This window comes from Cydia amplana, chromosome 11, assembly GCF_948474715.1.
Source record: "Cydia amplana chromosome 11, ilCydAmpl1.1, whole genome shotgun sequence".
NCBI lineage: Eukaryota > Metazoa > Arthropoda > Insecta > Lepidoptera > Tortricidae > Cydia > Cydia amplana.
This window is the reverse complement of record NC_086079.1, coordinates 18,199,704-18,219,002: the sequence shown is the minus strand read 5'-3', so window position 1 is coordinate 18,219,002 and position 19,299 is coordinate 18,199,704. Positions and strand designations below refer to the sequence as shown.

Here is a 19,299-nt window from a genome sequence, read left to right as displayed (position 1 = left end):
CGACCAACCCCAGTGCGGTGAGAATATAAACAGATCTGTCTCAACACAGCCGGTATACAGCGGCAGATCATCGCGTCCATCGACGACACGGGTCCCACCGCACTGCTGAACCCGCCGCGGCTCTACCACGCGTGTGTGGCGGCGGGTCTCACGCCGCTGTATATGGACGGCGTGTCGACCAACCCCAGTGCGGTGAGAATATAAACAGATCTGTCTCAACACAGCCGGTATACAGCGGCAGATCATCGCGTCCATCGACGACACGGGTCCCACCGCACTGCTGAACCCGCCGCGGCTCTACCACGCGTGTGTGGCGGCGGGTCTCACGCCGCTGTATATGGACGGCGTGTCGACCAACCCCAGTGCGGTGAGAATATAAACAGATCTGTCTCAACACAGCCGGTATACAGCGGCAGATCATCGCGTCCATCGACGACACGGGTCCCACCGCACTGCTGAACCCGCCGCGGCTCTACCACGCGTGTGTGGCGGCGGGTCTCACGCCGCTGTATATGGACGGCGTGTCGACCAACCCCAGTGCGGTGAGAATATAAACAGATCTGTCTCAACACAGCCGGTATACAGCGGCAGATCATCGCGTCCATCGACGACACGGGTCCCACCGCACTGCTGAACCCGCCGCGGCTCTACCACGCGTGTGTGGCGGCGGGTCTCACGCCGCTGTATATGGACGGCGTGTCGACCAACCCCAGTGCGGTGAGAATATAAACAGATCTGTCTCAACACAGCCGGTATACAGCGGCAGATCATCGCGTCCATCGACGACACGGGTCCCACCGCACTGCTGAACCCGCCGCGGCTCTACCACGCGTGTGTGGCGGCGGGTCTCACGCCGCTGTATATGGACGGCGTGTCGACCAACCCCAGTGCGGTGAGAATATAAACAGATCTGTCTCAACACAGCCGGTATACAGCGGCAGATCATCGCGTCCATCGACGACACGGGTCCCACCGCACTGCTGAACCCGCCGCGGCTCTACCACGCGTGTGTGGCGGCGGGTCTCACGCCGCTGTATATGGACGGCGTGTCGACCAACCCCAGTGCGGTGAGAATATAAACAGATCTGTCTCAACACAGCCGGTATACAGCGGCAGATCATCGCGTCCATCGACGACACGGGTCCCACCGCACTGCTGAACCCGCCGCGGCTCTACCACGCGTGTGTGGCGGCGGGTCTCACGCCGCTGTATATGGACGGCGTGTCGACCAACCCCAGTGCGGTGAGAATATAAACAGATCTGTCTCAACACAGCCGGTATACAGCGGCAGATCATCGCGTCCATCGACGACACGGGTCCCACCGCACTGCTGAACCCGCCGCGGCTCTACCACGCGTGTGTGGCGGCGGGTCTCACGCCGCTGTATATGGACGGCGTGTCGACCAACCCCAGTGCGGTGAGAATATAAACAGATCTGTCTCAACACAGCCGGTATACAGCGGCAGATCATCGCGTCCATCGACGACACGGGTCCCACCGCACTGCTGAACCCGCCGCGGCTCTACCACGCGTGTGTGGCGGCGGGTCTCACGCCGCTGTATATGGACGGCGTGTCGACCAACCCCAGTGCGGTGAGAATATAAACAGATCTGTCTCAACACAGCCGGTATACAGCGGCAGATCATCGCGTCCATCGACGACACGGGTCCCACCGCACTGCTGAACCCGCCGCGGCTCTACCACGCGTGTGTGGCGGCGGGTCTCACGCCGCTGTATATGGACGGCGTGTCGACCAACCCCAGTGCGGTGAGAATATAAACAGATCTGTCTCAACACAGCCGGTATACAGCGGCAGATCATCGCGTCCATCGACGACACGGGTCCCACCGCACTGCTGAACCCGCCGCGGCTCTACCACGCGTGTGTGGCGGCGGGTCTCACGCCGCTGTATATGGACGGCGTGTCGACCAACCCCAGTGCGGTGAGAATATAAACAGATCTGTCTCAACACAGCCGGTATACAGCGGCAGATCATCGCGTCCATCGACGACACGGGTCCCACCGCACTGCTGAACCCGCCGCGGCTCTACCACGCGTGTGTGGCGGCGGGTCTCACGCCGCTGTATATGGACGGCGTGTCGACCAACCCCAGTGCGGTGAGAATATAAACAGATCTGTCTCAACACAGCCGGTATACAGCGGCAGATCATCGCGTCCATCGACGACACGGGTCCCACCGCACTGCTGAACCCGCCGCGGCTCTACCACGCGTGTGTGGCGGCGGGTCTCACGCCGCTGTATATGGACGGCGTGTCGACCAACCCCAGTGCGGTGAGAATATAAACAGATCTGTCTCAACACAGCCGGTATACAGCGGCAGATCATCGCGTCCATCGACGACACGGGTCCCACCGCACTGCTGAACCCGCCGCGGCTCTACCACGCGTGTGTGGCGGCGGGTCTCACGCCGCTGTATATGGACGGCGTGTCGACCAACCCCAGTGCGGTGAGAATATAAACAGATCTGTCTCAACACAGCCGGTATACAGCGGCAGATCATCGCGTCCATCGACGACACGGGTCCCACCGCACTGCTGAACCCGCCGCGGCTCTACCACGCGTGTGTGGCGGCGGGTCTCACGCCGCTGTATATGGACGGCGTGTCGACCAACCCCAGTGCGGTGAGAATATAAACAGATCTGTCTCAACACAGCCGGTATACAGCGGCAGATCATCGCGTCCATCGACGACACGGGTCCCACCGCACTGCTGAACCCGCCGCGGCTCTACCACGCGTGTGTGGCGGCGGGTCTCACGCCGCTGTATATGGACGGCGTGTCGACCAACCCCAGTGCGGTGAGAATATAAACAGATCTGTCTCAACACAGCCGGTATACAGCGGCAGATCATCGCGTCCATCGACGACACGGGTCCCACCGCACTGCTGAACCCGCCGCGGCTCTACCACGCGTGTGTGGCGGCGGGTCTCACGCCGCTGTATATGGACGGCGTGTCGACCAACCCCAGTGCGGTGAGAATATAAACAGATCTGTCTCAACACAGCCGGTATACAGCGGCAGATCATCGCGTCCATCGACGACACGGGTCCCACCGCACTGCTGAACCCGCCGCGGCTCTACCACGCGTGTGTGGCGGCGGGTCTCACGCCGCTGTATATGGACGGCGTGTCGACCAACCCCAGTGCGGTGAGAATATAAACAGATCTGTCTCAACACAGCCGGTATACAGCGGCAGATCATCGCGTCCATCGACGACACGGGTCCCACCGCACTGCTGAACCCGCCGCGGCTCTACCACGCGTGTGTGGCGGCGGGTCTCACGCCGCTGTATATGGACGGCGTGTCGACCAACCCCAGTGCGGTGAGAATATAAACAGATCTGTCTCAACACAGCCGGTATACAGCGGCAGATCATCGCGTCCATCGACGACACGGGTCCCACCGCACTGCTGAACCCGCCGCGGCTCTACCACGCGTGTGTGGCGGCGGGTCTCACGCCGCTGTATATGGACGGCGTGTCGACCAACCCCAGTGCGGTGAGAATATAAACAGATCTGTCTCAACACAGCCGGTATACAGCGGCAGATCATCGCGTCCATCGACGACACGGGTCCCACCGCACTGCTGAACCCGCCGCGGCTCTACCACGCGTGTGTGGCGGCGGGTCTCACGCCGCTGTATATGGACGGCGTGTCGACCAACCCCAGTGCGGTGAGAATATAAACAGATCTGTCTCAACACAGCCGGTATACAGCGGCAGATCATCGCGTCCATCGACGAGCGTATATAAAATACAACAGAATTAAACATTAAACTCTCCATGTATACCTATACAGGGTGGATACTAAAAAGCCACAAATTAATAAAAACTTTCTCCATACATTTACTATGGAGAAAATGTGAAATTTTATTCACAATTTTCTACCTCGCCCATCAGTCCTACAGCAATGTCTTCATACAGTATTATGGTTCTTAAATGTAACAGGACTGATTGGCCAGATAGAAAACTGTGAATTAAATTTCACGTTTTCTCCATAGTAAATGTATGGAAAAAGTTTTCTTTAATTTGTGGCATTTTAGTACATTACCGTAAGTTGACCCCTAGGAAACTATTGATACTGGATAGGAATGGGATCGATTGGCATACAAAAATAGCATGTGAAAAATAAAAGTTTTCATTTTCATACAAATTGTATGGGAAAAGTTTTCCTCAATTTGTGGCTTTTCTAGCCGGAATTTTTTTTTTGCTTCCATACAAGCTTTTGATCCTCAATAGGAATGGGATCGATTGGCATCAAAAAAAAAAGTTCCTCAAAAATGACCTTTTTCTCGCACCCTGTATGTTTTTTCCAAAATCTGTAAAAGCCAATATTCATTAATTTGAAATCGAGGGAAGGTCTTCTAAGACCGTTTTCTCGTAGCAGCACGGGATCTGGTAGCTGCCCTCACTGACCCAAAAAGAAAATCCACCCTGTATAGGTATCGAGGCTATCAAGGTCACGCACACAATGAAACGGCATGAAATTAATTAATGTTACAGGAGGATCAACGCAGATTCCTACTATCAGTGGCGCTGGAGGCTCGGCTAGCACGATTCCTCAAACGTTGCGCGCACGACTGGGCCACGGGCAGCCATCATGGGGTTGGTTGCACCCTTCCTTTCCTGGTACGTTAGTGTGCAGCGGACTTTATCTTCGCTATATAAGGATTACAAATTTTCAGCTAACAGCACTGACAATCCAACCTCTAGACTGAGCTTAGGCCAATTCTTTAATGAAACCGATGCTGCCAAAAATACGGGGGTGCGGGGGGACGAGGTGAGCGAATCCCGTGACGTGATTGGTCCGTTCAAAGACACGGACCAATCACGGCACGGGATTGACTCGAAGATGGAGTAACGCTACCGTATGTGTGGCAGAGGGGGTAGCGCGACTATGCTATGTCTAGAGGTTGGATTGTCTGTGGCTAACAGTGTGCAAGATAGCACAGTACCAGTACCCCAACTTAAGAACCCACGTCACGTATAGAAAACTGAATACTTATGTTAGGCCACCTATGAATTTGTTTTACGGTCTGTGATTACGCCGATCGCATTTGAAATATCCTCGCCAAGTGAAATTAACCCATTGGCCAAATCATTATTTAGTAAAAATCCGGCCAAGTGCGAGTCGGACTCGCGCACGAAGGTGCGGAACCATCAACAAAAAACAAGCAAAAAAACGGTCACCCATCCAAGCACTGACCCCGCCCGACGTTGCTTAAGTTCGGTCAAAAATCACGTTTGTTGTATGGGAGCCCCACTTAAATCTTTATTTTATTCTGTTTTTAGTATTTGTTGTTATAGCGGCAACAGAAATACATCATCTGTGAAAATTTCAACTGTCTAGCTATCACAGTTCGTGAGATACAGCCTGGTGACAGACGGACAGACGGACAACGGAGTCTTAGTAATAGGGTCCCGTTTTTAACTTTTGGGTACGGAACCCTAAAAAGCATTTGGCAAGAGAAAAGGCCGTTTCCCTTGCCTAAGTTGATGTTGATGATGAGGCCTACGTTATTGCTCATATGAATGTTTAATCGAATGCTCATATGAATGCATTTCGACCGGTCTGGCCTAGTGGGTAGTGACCCTGCCTGTGAAGCCGCGGTCCTGGGTTCGAATCCCAGTAAGGCATTTATTTGTGCGACGAGCACAGATATTTGTTCCTGAGTCATGGTTGTTTTCTATGTATTTAAGTATTTGTATATTATATATATCGTTGTCTGAGTACCCACAACACAAGCTTTCTCGAGCTTACCGTGGGGCTTAGTCAATTTGTGTAATAATGTCCTATAATATTTATTTATTTAACGTGCAGGTGGACTGGTGCTGGCGCCGCGCCATACAATTAAAAGAGAACGCGAAGGAGCTCACCGCTCCGCTGTTTTCCTCATCATCTTTGCCTGACAGGTGATTATACTTCTATTTGTAGGTTTTCAAATTGTATAATTATTTATAGCTGATTTTTGTTAATCTGTCGGCTCCCAGCGGCTCATATTTGAGCTAGAACGCTTATGGGTGACGGCATATCGTGGGAAACGACAGGTTAATCGTGTAATAATTTATCTCATCTAGAAGCGCTGGTGGCCTATGGTGGCGTGCGACTTGAAATCCGGAGGTCGCGGGTTCGAACCCCGGCTCGTACCAATGAGTATTTCGGAACTTATGTACGAAATATCATTTGATATAATTTACCAGTCGCTTTTCGGTGAAGGAAAACATCGTGAGGAAACCGGACTAATCCCAATACGGGCCTAGTTAACCCTCTGGGTTGGAAGGTCAGATGGCAGTCGCTTTCGTAAAAACTAGTGCCCACGCCAATTACTGGGATTAGTTGCCAAGCGGACCCCAGGCTCCCATGAGCCGTGGAAAAATGCCGGGACAACGCGAGGAAGATGATGATGATGAATTATTCATCTCATCTAGCTTATCCCTTTACACCATTTGGATTTTTTTTTAACTTTCTGTGATAAACATAGGTAAGTAATTCATCAACGATAAAGTTTTGTAGGTGGTTTATGTTAAGTATTTGTAGCTACGTATTTCTGTTGTCCTGTGGTTGACTGATCATAATTTACAACGATTACAACAGATCGTAAACATATGTAAAATGTAATATTTGTCCCAGGAATGTAGTGCGATGTTTGGAGCACTGCGTGCAACAGTTGACGCAGCTGACTGGCTTGCTGGATGCCATCCTTACTAAATGCTGCAACCTCATAGTTCCCGATGGTAACTATTGCTGCAAATTTATTTATATATCGGAGAAGGATGGTCCTAATGGCGGTGGGCGCGTGGGGGTAGTACCTAGATGTATTACTTCACAGCCAAAATAGTAGGTATGCTACCAACGCATGAAATAAACATTCGGACTCATTAACCATACTAGTGTCTACTATATTTCAGTACTAAATAATCAAAACGACCAAGCACTATTCCAAAATGATTTGATTTAAAATAAAAAGATCACTTGAAATCGTTCAAATCTTTATTTTACAGAAGTAAGCTTCTAATGGCACATAAGAAATCAAAATAACACTTGGAATAAAACACTTAGCTAAACGGTTAAAGAACGTGAGAATGTATAAGCTTTCAGAATAATCCTTCAGTTATGCTTATACCTGAAGGCTTCAAATATCAAATATCAAATATCAACATTTATTCAGCAAATAGGCCACAAGGGCACTTTTACACGTCAATATGGAATTTACATACAGCAAAAAAAAAACACATCAATAATTATAAAATACAACTAAGCCGTAAATATCAAATCAAACTAACATAGAGATGTATAAAGCCTCTAAATGTCGAATTACAGAAAACGCAATAACAATAGTATTGAAAAAAAAAAAAACACAAAGATACAAAAACTATAATCTAACCTAACTATAATCTTCTTCAGGAACGTAGCGAATTAGGCACGAGGTATGGCTAACGATAACGTCCGATCTCTAGCGCGGTCCGATCAAGAAGAAGGAAGCCAGTTCCAGCGCGGAGCCAACCGCTCCCGCCTCCAATTCAAGTTGGTAAACCTGCCTGACCAGTCTACCAACATAACGACAAAAATGCCAGTTCGTGCCTACGTTCACTCAAGATACAACTCTTGACGTTCCAAAGCCTTCTACCTGTCATCTTAGTTCAATAATACGCCAATAGATGGTGGCGTTACTCACTACGCAGCTTCATTATTTCGTTACAAGCAAATAATACGTACCCAAACATTGCTAATCGACTTTATACGGGCGTCTAACTATGAACTGTAATGCTGCAATACGTCTTTCTGGTGTCTCGCTCCGACATATAGAATAGAAGAATAGAATAGAATAGAATTTATTTCTTATGCCTTCTACTATTTGTATTAAATTAAGTAATTTTCCGCCAAACCACAGAACAAAACCGAAAACGGATACCTATTTATTTTTTAAGAAATAACAAAATCATTCAAAGAAACAACGACGCGTTTTATGCAAAAAAAACCGCCTGTAGATACAGCCTTCTCGAGCATTTTTTTCTAGCATGGTTTCAACACTTTCAACTAGTTTCAACTGTCAAAACTGCGGCGTGCCTTAGTTTTCTGTTGTTATTTTGTGTAATCACAAAATTTGTTTCAGCTCTTAGCGAGATCGAAGAGAAATATAAAGGCGTAGGCACAGTATCCTTATACTTCCAAGTGGTGCAATGGTTCCTCCGGGTGGGCCTGTTGCCCGAGAGACACCAGGAACTCCCGTATCCCGCACGGCAGCTAAATGACATATACACTAAAAGGTAACACTCATTATTACCATTTTTAAAAGTTCAAAGTTTTTTATTTGCGAGAATCATGGTCAGGTACAATGTGATGGACTTTAAATAACGTGGATCAGCACAATTCACCATTTTACATTTTTGTTTTGAATACAAATATCTAAGACAGCCGCCATGCATTCTTTAAATTGGCGTAGTAGTCGATTTTAAGGTTTTCGGGGTGCGGAGTTGAACGAGATTTACACCAAAAAGGGCAAAAAGTAACACACCAATTAAGACCATTTTTTCATACATGAATCCACGATTGTCGCTATGTATTTAGTGTAAAAATCATCATGGTAGTCGATTTTGAGGTTTATGGGGGTGCGGGTAATTTGGTGTAGTACCTACGCTGTACTACATCATTTGTAAAACTGAGGTACTCGGTACTCGTACAAATTTTAAATTGGTGTTTTATTTATTCATTCATTTGATTATATTTAAAATTGAAATGTACGGGAATCTAAATGAGTTGTACACTTTGTTGTAAGAATAAGAATCTTTTATTTGCGATAAACATTACCAGGTACATCGGTGTTCATGCGATAGGTGGTAGGTTTCATGTTTAACCATAAATGGTATGCAAAATATGTACAAAACTTATAAACTATCATGCAAAACATATACAAATAATGTCTCTATTTATAATATATTAATTATTAATATTATACAAGTCAAGTCTAATTAATTAAATTTCATGTCCAAGAATTCATTTGTGCTATAGAAATTGTACTTGTTTAGCCATTGATGCAATTTTCGCTTGAATGCTATAATATTTAATGTCTTGATTATTATCATTTGTAGGCGGATGAAACTGCAGCGGTTACAAAGTGGACTACCCGACGAGGAGTCTAGCAAGGCGTGCTCGCTACTGTACATCGACCAGCTCATAGAGCATGAGTTCGGCGGCGAGAGAATACAGCAGTGAGTTGTTTTTAGGGTTCCGTAGCCAAATGGCAAAAAACGGAACCCTTATAGATTCGTCATGTCTGTCTGTCCGTCTGTCCGTGTATGTCACAGCCACTTTTCTCCGAAACTATAAGAACTATACTGTTGAAACTTGGTAAGTAGATGTATTCTGTGAACCGCATTAAGATTTTCACACAAAAATAGAAAAAAAACAATAAGTTTTTGGGGTTCCCCATACTTCGAACTGAAACTCAAAATTTTTTTTTTCATCAAACCCATACGTGTGGGGTATCTATGGATAGGTCTTCAAAAATGATATTGAGGTTTCTAATATCATTTTTTTCTAAACTGAATAGTTTGCGCGAGAGACACTTCCAAAGTGGTAAAATGTGTGTCCCCCCCCTTGTAACTTCTAAAATAAGAGAATGATAAAACTAAAAAAAATATATAATGTACATTACCATGTAAACTTCCACCGAAAATTGGTTTGAACGAGATCTAGTAAGTAGTTTTTTTTTATACGTCATAAATCGCCTGAATACGGACCCCTCCATGGGCGAGTCCGACTCGCACTTGGCCGCTTTTTTATTATACATAAATACTGACATGGTGAGTGGTGGTAATTATATAATTTAGATGCAGACACTACCATTTATAAATCCCTACTTTTTTAGAATGTGGCTGAAAGGTGGCAGTGAAATCAACGGGCTGTATCCACCGCCCTCGCTGTATTCACTCCTGCGACTATATCTACTGCCCGATATCGCCGAGGAACACAAACACTCACTAGTGCTGTATCTGCTGGTTGACTACTCTATGGTTTATGAAGTCAGGTAAGACATATTTCAATGTTTAAATAAACGTTTCGTCAAATGCACTGACATCTAAACGTGAAAACAAATAACGTTTAACAAAAATATCGATACAAGTTTCCACAGTTTAGATATTCAAATGTGACATACTTAGTAACCAGTAAAATGGCCACCATAATGCTGAGTTATTTAATAAATAATACATGTAACAACAATTGAAAAAAAAAAAGATTTTTTTTTTGCACATATAAAAAAAATTCGTCGGCGCCGAGCTTTTCAAGCGTTAGTTACAGACTACAGTTCCATACATATTATTACGTGACGACCAAATCGGCACTAGTTTCCATTTAAAATTAATTTACTGAGTTGCACACTGTTAACGGACAGTTTGTAAACCTTATTACAAAAGGCATAAGGTCCAGTGATGGACAGCTAAGTGTGTTCCCATCACCACCATCCCACTACTAATAATAAAACGATATCTACTTAACCACATGTATTTTTACAGTAAATAACATAATGGTTATAATATATAAGCATAGATATTGTTTGCTGAAGCTTGACCTGGATTCTTTCGCAAAAGATCGTGTGATTTGGCACAACGGATGTTTTGATCGTAACATTTTTATGCATAAAATATTGCGAGGTGTGATGCTTTATTTATAGGTTATTTTTGATCGTATGATGCAAAAAAACATTTTTAGTTGCAAATATTATTATAATGCCAAGCTTTTGCATTGATATCATCGAGAATTTGTACCTAAATAAACTCGGGGTACAACATTTTACCAGTAGGTGATTTAGTAATTATCTTGTACAAATATAAAACACATGTCATAATTTTTTACTGCTGTAAATACGTAGAATTTCGTTGAAAATGTTGTACATAATTTTCTTGCGGCACTTTGTAACCTTGTACTATCGACTATCTAAACTGTCCAACTGTGAACCTTATTGTGACGATATAAGGCTTATCAATGGTCTGCTAGTTCCCGTTATTAAATGTAGTATAATGTTGTAGATACGAGGCGGTAGTGCGAAGGTTAATGCAGTTCCCGACCATGTTCGGGTTGAGCAACACCGCCATTAAAGCCACGCAGGCGTTCTGGCATCTCGACCACAGGGATTTTGACGTGAGTTTTGCTATGGTTCTATATTTTGACCTGAGTTTTGCTATGGTTCTATATTTTGACGTGAGTTTTGCTATAAATAAATAAATAAATTCATTTATTACAGGACCATCAGGGATCATTTTTGTTAGTACTTACGACTATGCCTTATAAAATATTGTTAGTATTATGCTCTATAAACTATACAATGTCATTTTGTAGCAAAATATAAATAAATTAATGGTTAATGGTTAATTAATGGCTATGGTTCTATATTTTGACGTGAGTTTTGCTATGGTTCTATATTTTGACGTGAGTTTTGCTATGGTTCTATATTTTATTTCGTGCCTGTATCAACCTTTGTGTGTAACATCGTGAACTTAATTTAAGAATATGAAAACCTACTTGTGATAATTTTAGGGGAAGCTATGAATAATCGATGAAAATGATCTGGCGATCTAGCATGACTTGCGTTCTCGCGCGCGATTCATACAACTTGCGCGACTTCAAGTATGGAGTCGCGAGAACGCAACTCATGCTAGACCGCCTGGTCTGTTCTTTTTACTCAACAACGCAAAAGCAAAAAAAAAACAGTTTGTACTGTATGTTCCACCGTATCGTCAAAACTACATTTTCACCGCCCAGGTGACACAGGGAATAATTTTTGACTTTTAAGAAGAAGGAAATGTAATACGAACAAAGCCATAGTTTGGTTACAGTTTTAATTACTATTAATTCCCTCTAACATAGTAAAATTATTGCGTGAAGCAAGTTCCAATTTCGGTAAATATTTAATTAGTTCGCGTTTAAAGAAACATTCTTAAATCTTCTATTTTCATCTTGTCAACAAGTCCGGTTTCAAAGGGTTATTCCCACTAGTTACCACCAAGTTCTTACCAGTGGTAACTACTGGGAATTTTTTTCCCACCTTTTACCACTGGTAACTACTGGGAAAAATAATTCCCAGTAGTTACCACCAACTTGGTTTGGTGGTAACTAGTGGGAATTTTTATTCCCAGTAGTTACCACCAAAATTTTGTTAGGGTTAAATACTAATAAAAACAGTACAAAAAAATTAAAAATAAATATAGAGTGATTTAATAAATCATTATTAAGTCGATTAGTGTTTTCGTAAACTGCCTTAAAAGTGACGAAAAATATTGAAACAGTTTAACCGGTACTAGTACAAAAACTATAATATATGTAAGGATAAATTTAATAATCCATTTAGATTATTTTTAAGAGATTTTATTCGGTAATTCAAAATCACTCTATATTTATACTATACTATTTTATACTGTTTTTATTAGTATTTAACTCTAACAAAATTTTTAGTGGTAACTACTGGGAATAATTTTTCCCAGTAGTTACCAGTGGTAAAAGGTGGGAAAAAAAATCCCAGTAGTTACCACTGGTAACAACTTGGTGGTAACTAGTGGGAATAACCCGTTTCAAATCATTTTTTTTTTGTCCAGTTCGCCCTCGACCAGCTCCAGTGCCTGACTGGCAACACGCTAGTCTCCTGGCAGCACCACGCCGTGCTGTCGTCCCTCCTCGCGCAGAACATGACGCAGGCCGCGCTGCAGTACCTGCACGCGCGCAAACCCGCGCCCGTACACAACCACACCAACGACCATGACAAACTGGAACACTGGCAGAGCTGCTGTAACCTGTATCTGGCTAGAAAGTTAGTGTTTGAGGCGCTCGATGTGGTCAGAATGTGTGTGCAAAACGCTGGGACTTTAGAGGAGAAGATACATGTGTTGAACTTCTTTTTCAAAGGTAAGTGACAGGGTAGTAGGTACTCTTTGATTACAGAGAACGTGATTCAAGCCGCTTTACAATACTTACAGCCATATTCGACCTTTAAATACGTCAAATATTAGATATAGAAACGATATGGATCGGATATGTCAGTGCCAAACAAGTGTCAAGGGTTTTGTTTGACACTGACATATCCGATCCATATCGTTTCTATATCTAATATTTGGCGTATCAGTTCGAATATGGCTGTTACTTTTTCAGAATCGCATGTTATAGAAATAGATTCTTCTTATTTTGCGTTTTCACGATTTCATCCAAGGGGATCCCAAGAACCCCTGAGGTTCTGCAAAATAATTACAAGAATTAGCATGGGCACAGTAGGCCTCGCACATGATTGGCGCGACAATATCTCGTGCCAATCATGTGCTAACCCGGCAGGTCTTTACAAAAGTGACCGCAATTTAACCCGCTTTTTCAGATGATTTTTGAGTTTAGGATTTCTCAAATAATTCGATGTTTAAGGTGCCTGAACTCAGTTTTATAAATTCACACGTCTATATGAGTTTACACGTCGTAATTTTTCAAGTCTTCACCGGAATTTCAACTTGTAGTTGAATAAAACCTCCTCTGGAGAATCACAAATACAATACTCAAATTGGCGCATAATTGATGATCAAACGAACTTCTTGAAGTGAAGTTCGATCGAAATTATATGAGTCACTTCATTTGAAGATATAATTATATATTAACCATGTAGTTCCCCTATTGTACAGGTAGCATCGCACACATTTAAGAGTAACTATTTTGATTAAAACTGTCAAAGCAACTTCCGCCCACATCCGGTTACCGCTCACCGGCATGCCGCTCTTCATTATTTTTAGAGAAGGCAGAAACCAAAACTTATATCAGGGTTCTAGGGCGGGAGGGACCTTATATTATATCTTCAAATGAAGTGACTCATATAATTTCGATCGAACTTCACTTCAAGAAGTTCGTTTGATCATCAATTATATTTCGTCACTTCATTTTTCAGATATAATTATATATTAACCATGTAGATGTTTAGAGATATAAGTTTTGGTTGAAAAAAGATAAAAGTGTTGGTTGTCTTTTTCTTTTATTTTTTGTTTTTTTTGTCTACGTTAGGAGATTCCTCCTGACTATCGCATGGGCGCCGGGGCGTCCCGAATGAATTTATTTTTCCTTAGTTTATATTCCACTGAACGCAGTATTTTTAAATACTGTTCGTTACGTACACAACGCACTGGCATTAGAAATATATTATTAAAAGTATAGTAAAACATTTAAAAACAGGTCCAAGGTTTATTTTATTTATAACAAAGGTTATTTATTTATTATTTATTAAAACGAGTAATTCAGGTGGAATGTGTTTGTTAACCGTGGTGCTAAACCGGAACGCCAATTCTTATTTGGCCCAAGTGTACGCAATATATTAGGCTGCTAGGTACTCATAAATAGTGTCATTGGTATGAGATAATTTATGCCTATTAAAGTTCAATATTTCAAAACATTCGTTTGTAAATTAATCGTTAATTAATTCGTTTAAAATTAATAATGCGACTCCACAGTCAAACAAATGTAGTTTTGTGGAGCTTTGTCCTTAACAAAAAAGTTGTAACTTTTGTGTAATAAATAACTAAAATAAATAAAAAATAAATAAAAATCGCCGTGCGTGTAGAATATTGACTTTTTTTTTTTTTTTTTTTATTCTTGGGATTTATTTTATTATGTTGTACCCATTTTGGATGTTATGTTTTTAACTTACAATTAGTGTCCCAAATATACCACATATGTCACCAAGTAAGTTATATGATTTAAAACCGTATTTTAGTAGTCGTTTAACTTTAAGTTAAAATAATACGATCTGATGATCCTTTTTCATGAAGCCATGATACTACCTTTTCTGATTTATTTACTGCTATCATAAAGAAATCCAGAAGCTCGAGAAACTAAACTGAACCAAAATTAAATCAATGCTTTAGCAAACAACTGTATTAACGGGTTGTGTTTTTAACTTTTTAGGCAATCAAGTACCCAAGTTATTATCTAAATATTTATCTATTACTATAATATCGAACGCCGTGTACTGCACACCAAGTTCAGGACATAATATGTGTACATTATACACAAGTTTACTGTGCAAATTGAGTCATAAAGCATTGTTAAAAAGCACAAAGGAAGTTTAGTGATGCAGGTTCAACAAAGGTCCATATTAGGTATAGCTAGGTTAAATTTTTTGAACACATTACGATGTTAGAACAAATCCTAATAATCCCGTTTCAATTTGTTGATAAAACGTAGGTAATTGATAAGAATTCTACTAATAATTTGTGGTCAACTTTACATTTAATTTAATTTGATTTGAAAAGGTGTTATAAACTCTTAAAATGTCCTTTTGTGAAAAAAGGTTTTAAAGTTCGCTAGCGGTCCTTGTCCGCGATGTGGAATTAGAGGCTCCGAGCCTACTCCGAGGCTACTTGATATCAAAAACAGGCTCGTCTAAGAGTCATAACGTAATTTAGGCTAACGATACAACCATACAACCCAGCGTTACCTCCATGCAGGACGGGATACGCTGTGGCTGTGATATCGTTCCCCGCGTCTTGACGCGTCGGCCGTGTGACGTTTGAGCAGACAGCGACACTGAGAAAATTTAGTTATGCACACGCATGTCAACTTATAGCAGCTCCTGCTGAACAAATTGTGACACAACGGACATTCTAAAGACTCACGCGGCCTAGCGCGTTTCAAGACTGTCAACTTCAAACTAAGTTTTTTTTTTTTTTTTTTTTTTTTACATATATAACGTGTCTAATATCGTTAGGTCCTCTGGATCTATCCAAGAAGAAAAATATATATAAATTTTATTTTAACCAAATTTCAAAATCCATCATGTTTGCGATCTATAACAAATACCGATATGAACGTGCATAATTATGCTTTCGGTTCAATCATGCGCTATCACATGTGTAGCATTACCAAAAGGTATATTAAACAAAAATCATTTATAAGACTATACTGCTACTCAACTTTCGTAGTAATCTTTCAAATAATTTGCTCAAACTCGAATGGTTATTATTGCGCTCATATTACATACATATAAAAGATGATCCAAGGGCCAAGGTCCATTAATGGCACCAGAATAAGTATATGTATGATCCACTTTTATAAACTTAATGTATACTGTTCGAGTTACTGAATGTGCAATTGTGCATAGTACTTACCTAATAACCAGTTAAAACCCGAGTAGGTAAAGTCAGCGTACCTACTCCACAAACATCATTTGTAATTAGCTTACTGTACATTTGTACATAACTCCATGTGACGAGTCTTTACATTTGAATAAAGATATATTATAGGGGATGAACCTCTGTTTATCATTTTATAATATTATTGACAACAAGGAATGAATGGCCATATTTGCATAGATATCGGTGTTGCAACTGTTGCAGCTTCTATTCCCGCAGCGCGAACTAAACAGGTACCTATTTACAGCAATCAACTACGAGAGCAATCCGCAGAATTTGAGGTAAGTAACAAGCAACAAAACTCAAACTTATGCCTTCTATTTGTATCCAAATATTCGCTCTGTCGGAAATAAAATATTGTTGGCATAATAAAAATATTGTATTTGCTGTATTGCTACTGTGGTTGTATTGTGAGTTTAGAAAACAAATATTATGTTTAGTGATTTCATCTTGACCCCATGACATATATTATGAATGTGCTATATTAATAACATATGCTGTATTAATGACATAGTTAGATAGCAAAAGAAGTATAAGTGGTGGGTCCCACCAACTACGGATAATACATTTATGATATGAAGGTAGGTACCTACATATATTTTAAACTTGGCAAAAGCGTATTGCATAGTAGGTACCATCGTATTGTCAGCATTGTATTGACAATGACTGGAGGGGTACCGTGACCGACACATGAAACTTATTGAACCATACCATACATTCATTTGTTTATGTTTTACGGTTTCTATTACCTATTTAATTATTTATATTTTTAAGGGCATACTCTGAGGGTAATCCTTTAAAGGATAATCGTTTTGAAAAATGGAATATTATAATATGAATAGGTTACCTAGTTAGGTACCTAGTTTGTTTTTATTATTATTCTCAGATGGATGGTCATGGTACCTACTCTAAATGACGCTTGACACTTTGTCAGCTTCGACATGAACTGATGTATTAATGATGAAAAAGGCGTAAAGAGTGTTTCGTATTCAGTATTCACAAATTGTTCAAGTGGGTTTATTAGATAAATTATGATGAATAAACTCATGTTCCTCTAATTCAATTGAATTAGGTGTACTCCTTATAGTTGGATGACTCAAATGAATAAATCATTTTATTTCACTTTAAAACAATATCTCAATCAGACAATAAGTAATACTTATTTACTGACTTCGCCTATAAGCGATCTTGACATTATAAATATATTTTTATGTACTCATTTGGTTGACTCTTTTTTATGCAGTTTAATGTAAGAGTAAACCGAAGTTGTTAAAGTTTCATCGTCACCAAAATGTATGCACCACTGTCAGCGCACCACTTCATTTGTTTAATTGCAAATTGTATGTCAGAAAAAATTACTATAAAGTAATAATGTGACGTGATGTAGGTACATCTAGCAATTCCCACTTTTAGAGACAAGTTATAACTACCTCCTGTATTAATATTATTTATGTGGGTACATGTAAGCAATGTACTACTGTGTTAATTATAAAATATGTGAGATAGTCTTTATTGTTGATTCACATTAGACCTCTGGGCGCATTAGGGTTTCTGTTTATTATACTTTGAGGGTTCATACTATTTTTTAAATACCGTTCTATGGGTTAGGTGTGAGTAAAATTTATTATGTGAAACATAATTGGATATTAGAAATTCAAATATATTTTTATATGTTAGGCCATCTAAAACCAAGTAAAAAGAAAGCCTCCCTCGGCTCTATAATAAAGCATATTTACCATTTTAAAGACAATACATTTTTCACATAACATAATTCGTAATTCTTTATTGCAACCATGGTACCATGGGTACCTACTATGAAAAATGCGCCAATATGAATATCTAGGCCCTCTGTTTCGTTGTGCGATCTTATGCCTTCGTGTTGGTTCACGACCAACCCCCAGGCGAAATCGGTGTTCGAAATATGAACAGACTTTCCTTCGTGTTGGTTCACGACCAACCCCCAGGCGAAATCGGTGTTCGAAATACGAACAGACTTTCCTTTGTGTTGGTTCACGACCAACCCCCAGGATGATTTATTCCTTCGTGTTAGTTCTCGACTAACCCCCAGGATTTATGTATGTCCTTCAAGTTGAAGGATTGCCCAACTATATTAATAACAAATATTTTTTATATTGCACAACGAATAAAATGTAATCTCACAGCTAACACCATAGTACGAAACGAAAATCGTTATTAAAAAAGCAATGTGGTCTTGTGTCGAATATTTCGGCAACTAGACCGACGACGTGTGAACGCTACCACGCACAAATAAAGAATGAAGAGCGGCATGCCGGTGAGCGGTAACCGGATGTGGGCGGAAGTTGCTTTGACAGTTTTAATCAAAATAGTTACTCTTAAATGTGTGCGATGCTACCTGTACAATAGGGGAACTACATGGTTAATATATAATTATATCTGAAAAATGAAGTGACGAAATATAATACACATGATGCTAATTTGAGTCTTAATTCCAGGGTGCCGCAACACGGGACAGTTGTCTAAAATACTCCAAGTAACCTTGATGCCTTTCGAAGAGGAAGCCTTCATTAAATACTTAGAGAAGTGCAACGATCCACACACCTCGGATATACTCATCATGTACTACTTGCAGCAAGCCAGGTAACTTCTTTTTACAAAAGAGGCCTTAATGTATTATATTAGAAAAACATGTTTTCATTTCAAACGGTATGAAACAGTACAGTAGTTTTACTCGTATCATTTATACACAGGTATTTGGAAGCTCAGCAGCACAACTGTAAACTCCGTCACACGAAACGCACAAACATCTCATCATCATCATCGTCCATAGTGGACGTGATGGACCGACAGCAGGCGCGCGACACCCTAGTAGAAGTCGTGTGTTCGTCGCTGCCGACCATAGCGACCAGAGTGGCGCATATGGCGCTCAGCGACCACTGCGAGCCTCATAGTAAGTCTGTACTAACATAACCTCTTCATCGTCCATCGTGGGCGTGATGGACCGTCAGCAGGCGCGCGACACCCTAGTAGAAGTCGTGTGTTCGTCGCTGCCGACCATAGCGACCAGAGTGGCGCATATGGCGCTCAGCGACCACTGCGAGCCTCATAGTAAGTCTCTACTAACAAAACCTCTTCAGCATCCATAGTGGACGT

The 19,299-nt window shown here is 41.8% G+C and overlaps 1 protein-coding gene across 1 annotated transcript in view; it reads left to right on the top strand.

Annotated features, from left to right (window-relative positions):
* The window catches only part of LOC134652357 (uncharacterized), a 53,800-nt gene that overhangs the window by 7,477 nt on the left and 27,024 nt on the right, over positions 1-19,299 (top strand). Inside the window, exons 10-20 of the mRNA XM_063507529.1 lie at positions 4,522-4,647; positions 5,840-5,931; positions 6,650-6,753; positions 8,133-8,286; positions 9,109-9,228; positions 9,888-10,046; positions 11,047-11,158; positions 12,610-12,916; positions 18,642-18,786; positions 18,897-19,107; positions 19,158-19,254. Of these exons, the coding sequence (XP_063363599.1) occupies positions 4,522-4,647; positions 5,840-5,931; positions 6,650-6,753; positions 8,133-8,286; positions 9,109-9,228; positions 9,888-10,046; positions 11,047-11,158; positions 12,610-12,916; positions 18,642-18,786; positions 18,897-19,107; positions 19,158-19,254 (1,627 nt within the window). The remainder of the gene's footprint in view (positions 1-4,521; positions 4,648-5,839; positions 5,932-6,649; positions 6,754-8,132; positions 8,287-9,108; positions 9,229-9,887; positions 10,047-11,046; positions 11,159-12,609; positions 12,917-18,641; positions 18,787-18,896; positions 19,108-19,157; positions 19,255-19,299) is intronic.